The sequence below is a fragment of the Oncorhynchus mykiss genome, unplaced genomic scaffold (assembly GCF_057628025.1).
Source record: "Oncorhynchus mykiss isolate SJ-2025 unplaced genomic scaffold, ASM5762802v1 scaffold106, whole genome shotgun sequence".
Taxonomy (NCBI): domain Eukaryota; kingdom Metazoa; phylum Chordata; class Actinopteri; order Salmoniformes; family Salmonidae; genus Oncorhynchus; species Oncorhynchus mykiss.
The window spans coordinates 898686-904685 of NW_028322105.1; the positions used below are offsets into that span (position 1 = coordinate 898686).

At 45.3% G+C, this 6000-nt stretch overlaps 1 protein-coding gene across 8 annotated transcripts in view; it reads right to left on the reverse strand.

Moving 5' to 3' along the window:
* Positions 1-3036, reverse strand: part of LOC110499739 (glutamate receptor-interacting protein 1) — a 709091-nt gene extending 706055 nt beyond the window's left edge. For 4 of the 8 annotated variants that reach the window (XM_090228974.1, XM_090228966.1, XM_090228963.1 and 1 more), the window contains exon 1: positions 2754-3002. In XM_090228974.1, the coding sequence (XP_090085100.1) occupies positions 2754-2808 (55 nt within the window). In that variant the 5' untranslated portion in view covers positions 2809-3002. Of the gene's footprint in view, positions 1-2753 lie in introns of all 8 variants that reach the window. The other 4 variants (XM_090228962.1, XM_090228970.1, XM_090228977.1 and 1 more) reach the window with 4 other exon arrangements.
* Positions 3037-6000: the final 2964 nt, after the last annotated feature.

Consider the following 6000-nt stretch of genomic DNA (forward strand, 5'->3'; position numbering starts at 1 on the left):
TTAGTGCACTACTATAGAGAATAGGGTGCATTAGCGCACTACTATAGAGAATAGGGTACATTAGTGCACTACTATAGGAAATAGGGTGCATTAGTGCACTACTATAGGGAATAGGGTGCATTAGTGCACTACTATAGGGAATTGGGTGCATTAGTGCACTACTATAGGGAATAGGGTGCATTAGTGCACTACTATAGGGAATTGGGTGCATTAGTGCACTACTATAGGGAATAGGGTGCATTAGTGCACTACTATAGGAAATAGGGTGCATTAGTGCACTACTATAGGGAATAGGGTGCATTAGCGCACTACTATAGGAAATAGGGTGCATTAGCGCACTACTATAGAGAATAGGGTGCATTAGTGCACTACTATAGGAAATAGGGTGCATTAGTGCACTACTACAGGAAATAGGGTGCATTAGTGCACTACTATAGGGAATAGGGTGCATTAGTGCAACTACTATAGGGAATAGGGTGCATTAGTGCACTACTATAGGGAATAGGGTGCATTAGTGAACTACTATAGGGAATAGGGTGCATTAGCGCAGTACTATAGGGAATCGGGTGCATTAGTGCACTACTATAGGGAATAGGGTGCATTACTGCACTACTATAGGGAATAGGGTGCATTACTGCACTACTCTAGGGAATCGGGTGCATTAGTGCACTACTATAGGGAATAGGGTGCATTAGTGCAGTACTATAGGGAATCGAGTGCATTAGTGCACTACTATAGGGAATATGGTGCATTAGTGCATTACTATAGGGAATAGGGTGCATTAGTGCACTACTATAGGGAATTGGGTGCATTAGTGCACTACTATAGGGAATCGGGTGCATTAGTGCAGTACTATAGGGAATAGGGTGCATTTGGGACATGACCTTAGGGTGTGTTCTTAAATTCATTCTGGAGTGCCAGAGTGAGCTCTGGACGTTCGTAAATTATTGGGGGTATATGAGACTGGGGGTATATGAGATTGGGGGTATATGAGACTGGGGGTATATGAGACTGGGGGTATATCATACTGGGGGTATATGAGATTGGGGGTATATGAGACTGGGGGTATATGAGTCTGGGGGTATATGAGTCTGGGGGTATATGAGACTGGGGGTATATGATACTGGGGGTATATGAGACTGGGGGTATATGAGACTGGGGGTATATCATACTGGGGGTATATGAGACTGGGGGTATATGAGACTGGGGGTATATGAGGTGCTGTAAACACATACCACCAACCTTCAGAGATACCATGCTGTCCTGCAAACACATATCACCAACCTTCAGAGATACCATGCTGTCCTGTAAACACATACCACCAACCTTCAGAGATACCATGCTGTCCTGTAAACACATACCACCAACCTTCAGAGATACCATGCTGTCCTGTAAACACATACCACCAACCTTCAGAGATACCATGCTGTCCTGTAAACACATACCACCAACTCTGGTTGCGTGGCAATAAAGTATATTGTACTGAGCTGGCATGTGTGTGTGTGTGTGTATGTGTATGTGTGTGTGCGTGTGCGTGTGCGTGTGCGTGTGTGTGTGTGTGTGTGTGTGTGCGTGTGTGTGTGTGACTATGCATTATAGCTAAGCCTATATTTCACATGATATTCCACCAATCGTATCCCCAATACAACAGATAAATACATCACTGATGACATCACACTAAATACACCCGAGAATTAATCATCATTTCATAGCCATATTCATGAGACAGCCCAGCGGTGCCCCTGGTGTTAAATCATGACGGTAATGGTAAACGGGACTGTATAATATGCCTACCCTCCGGCTATAATGATCGTTATGCAGACATAGACTTCCTGATATATTCCGTATGACACGGCGCAAGTAACAAACGTGCTGCCTAAAACAGGTTTATGCTCGTTTCACATGTGCCAGAGAGAGAGAGAGAGAGAGAGAGAGAGAGAGAGCTTGTTCTCTGTTGATCAAATGGATCTGCTGTTGGTCATCGGAATGTATCAGAAGGGTCCTTAGTTGACTGAACACATGGGCTGGGAATAGGGGAATAGGCTACTATAGAATCTGAGGGAATGATAGCAGTGGATTGAGACACTGACTGAAACGTGATCATTATCCGCCATTCATTACACAAACATTGCGAACAAAAAGCTCAAGGCAACCGCCTACACTATTCTCTACTGACTGGACTATAGACGTCTTATTACCGATGGTCATTATATGGATATGCGTCGGCATAACTTGCAAATAGCACATAGCCTAGACAACAGCAAGGAAACACATAGCCTACATAGGCTACTTCTATGGACAAAACAACAGGCATGGAGCAGGGTGACGTGTGTTGGGCTACAGGAGCTGGGCGGACAAGTGCACAGTCAATCTGGACGGAGGCCCACCAACCAACACTACCGCTAAAGACCGGAGCCTCGAGCACCAAGACGAGACCCCTGGCAGAGAAAACAAAAGCATGAACTAAAAATAAAAGTTGACACTTGCTAGCTGCATGTTTGTGAATGAATCCAGCAACGCGTCGTGCACGCCGCTACTACTGTAGCCTGGTAGATATTCCAAACCGAGCTTGTTCCGGGAAACATCAACGCGTAAAACAACAAGCCGGAACTTTCACTTATTGTGAATTGCCGTGGTCGCGGCGTCTACACACCGACACCGCTGAAAGGCTCAGCAATAATGAGAGTATGTGTGGTTGAAAACAGGCGCCACGGAGCCAGGCTAAATGAAATAAAGCTTAGGCAGGTTCCTACCTCCTTCTTGGTCAGCCTGAAGACAGGCGGGGATATTCTTCTTCCAACCCGGCATCTTTTCAGCGGTATGAGCATTCAGAAAGTCTCAAAGATAAATCTCAGGCGCATTTCAATCTCAGGAGTAGCCTACAGGTTTCATTTGCGAACATACCCCCCCACACACACACACTGTCTCGGAGTCTTCTTGTTTTTCCGTGGCCGGTGTAATTCAACGCCGTGTCTCCCTCCACGGCGCAGCCTCGTTGTGGTGAGCGCTAGGGCTCTGCGAGAGAGAATATCCTATATGTAATGGCCCGACGTCAAAAAAAACGTGAAGTAAAAGGTGCCCTATTCAACCTCGGGATATGGGAATCAATCTAGATATACAGTGAGGTGGCCAGAAAGGCAACCAAAAACTGAATTACTGGTAATTCATCATATTTGTCGGTGATATTATTGTATCGGAGGGTGCAAGGATGGGTTTTGAGAAGTGGTCTAGTCTGGACCACGCGGTAAAGGCAGTGAGCCCTACCCGGTTTAATGTATTAACTTCAATAAGGGGTGTGGGTGACATTTTCAACGGCACAGGACAAGTCCTATAGAGTCCTAGTAGTAACACACATTTCATCAGAAGAAAGGCCGGTATATAATAGCTTGGTTGGCAGTATTAGTGGACGGTCATCTTTAGATCCTTTGTTTATGTCAAGGTGTATCAGGCTGGAGCACTCACGGGTTTTTTTTTCCTCCCCGCAGACTACATAGTATGACGTCATCCGTAACACGACTAACGCCATTCTAGTTGAGATGATTTATTAATACGTTATAGCCTGGTAGTTAATAAGTTATAGCCTGGTAGCAACGTGTTTCCCCCATATCTCTCCTCCAGTAGACTACTACAAGTACACCTGATTCAACTAATCAAGGGGCTTTTAGCTCGTCTCGCTGCTAGTTCGAGAATATATTTGAAAACGTAAATGGAACTGACTGAGGGTAGTCGATGAGAGGTTTGGGAAACACTGGCCTAGTCGACTGTGATGCTGGCGTGTCTGTAACAGAGTTGGCCATACGGGTGCTATAAATGAATGGTTTTCTGCGTGGATAATCTAATGGCATTCCTCTGAGGTTGTTGTCACAGCATGTGTTCTTTATCCCTCCACCCCTCTGGCTCAGTGTGTCAGGCTACCTACAACCCCTCTGGCTCAGTGGGTCAGGCTACCTACCACCCCTCTGGCTCAGTGGGTCAGGCTACCTACCACCCCTCTGGCTCAGTGGGTCAGGCTACCTACCACCCCTCTGGCTCAGTGGGTCAGGCTACCTACCACCCCTCTGGCTCAGTGGGTCAGGCTACCTACCACCCCTCTGGCTCAGTGTGTCAGGCTACCTACCACCCCTCTGGCTCAGTGGGTCAGGCTACCTACCACCCCTCTGGCTCAGTGTATCAGGCTACCTACCACCCCTCTGGCTCAGTGGGTCAGGCTACCTACCACCCCTCTGGCTCAGTGGGTCAGGCTACCTACCACCCTCTGGCTCAGTTGGTCAGGCTACCTACCTATCACCCCTTGTATATACTGTATTCTCCACATATCTCATCCTATATAACTACTGCTGTCCATACAGTATTCTCCACATAGCTCATCCTATATAACTACTGCTGTCCATACAGTATTCTCCACATAGCTCATCCTATATAACTACTGCTGTCCATACAGTATTCTCCACATATCTCATCCTATATAACTACTGCTGTCCATACAGTATTCTCCACATAGCTCATCCTATATAACTACTGCTGTCCATACAGTATTCTCCACATAGCTCATCCTATATAACTACTGCTGTCCATACAGTATTCTCCACATAGTTCATCCTATATAACTACTGCTGTCCATACAGTATTCTCCACATAGCTCATCCTATATAACTACTGCTGTCCATACAGTATTCTCCACATAGTTCATCCTATATAACTACTGCTGTCCATACAGTATTCTCCACATAGTTCATCCTATATAACTACTGCTGTCCATACAGTATTCTCCACATATCTCATCCTATATAACTACTGCTGTCCATACAGTATTCTCCACATAGTTCATCCTGTATAACTACTGCTGTCCATACAGTATTCTCCACATATCTCATCCTATATAACTACTGCTGTCCATACAGTATTCTCCACATAGCTCATCCTATATAACTACTGCTGTCCATACAGTATTCTCCACATAGTTCATCCTGTATAACTACTGCTGTCCATACAGTATTCTCCACATAGCTCATCCTGTATAACTACTGCTGTCCATACAGTATTCTCCACATAGCTCATCCTATATAACTACTGCTGTCCATACAGTATTCTCCACATAGTTCATCCTGTATAACTACTGCTGTCCATACAGTATTCTCCACATAGCTCATCCTGTATAACTACTGCTGTCCATACAGTATTCTCCACATAGCTCATCCTATATAACTACTGCTGTCCATACAGTATTCTCCACATAGTTCATCCTGTATAACTACTGCTGTCCATACAGTATTCTCCACATAGCTCATCCTGTATAACTACTGCTGTCCATACAGTATTCTCCACACAGCTCATCCTATATAACTACTGCTGTCCATACAGTATTCTCCACATAGCTCATCCTATATAACTACTGCTGTCCATACAGTATTCTCCACATAGCTCATCCTATATAACTACTGCTGTACAGTACATTAAGAATCTTGGGTTTATTCTGCATAAATGATTATGCAGAATTCTGCCAGTCTATGTGAGTGGACCTCACACAACACAACACTGAGGCTTCCATCTTGAAGTCTCGATCCTCTGGTAGACAAGACAACACTGAGGCTTCCATCTTGAAGTCTCGATCCTCTGGTAGACAAGACAACACTGAGGCTTCCATCTTGATGTCTCGATCCTCTGGTAGACAAGACAACACTGAGGCTTCCATCTTGAAGTCTCGATCCTCTGGTAGACAAGACAACACTGAGGCTTCCATCTTGAAGTCTCGATCCTCTGGTAGACAAGACAACACTGAGGCTTCCATCTTGAAGTGTCGATCCTCTCGTAGACAACACTGAGGCTTCCATCTTGAAGTCTCGATCCTCTGGTAGACAAGACAACACTGAGGCTTCCATCTTGAAGTCCCGATCCTCTGGTAGACAAGACAACACTGAGGCTTCCATCTTGAAGTCTCGATCCTCTGGTAGACAAGACAACACTGAGGCTTCCATCTTGATGTCTCGATCCTCTGGTAGA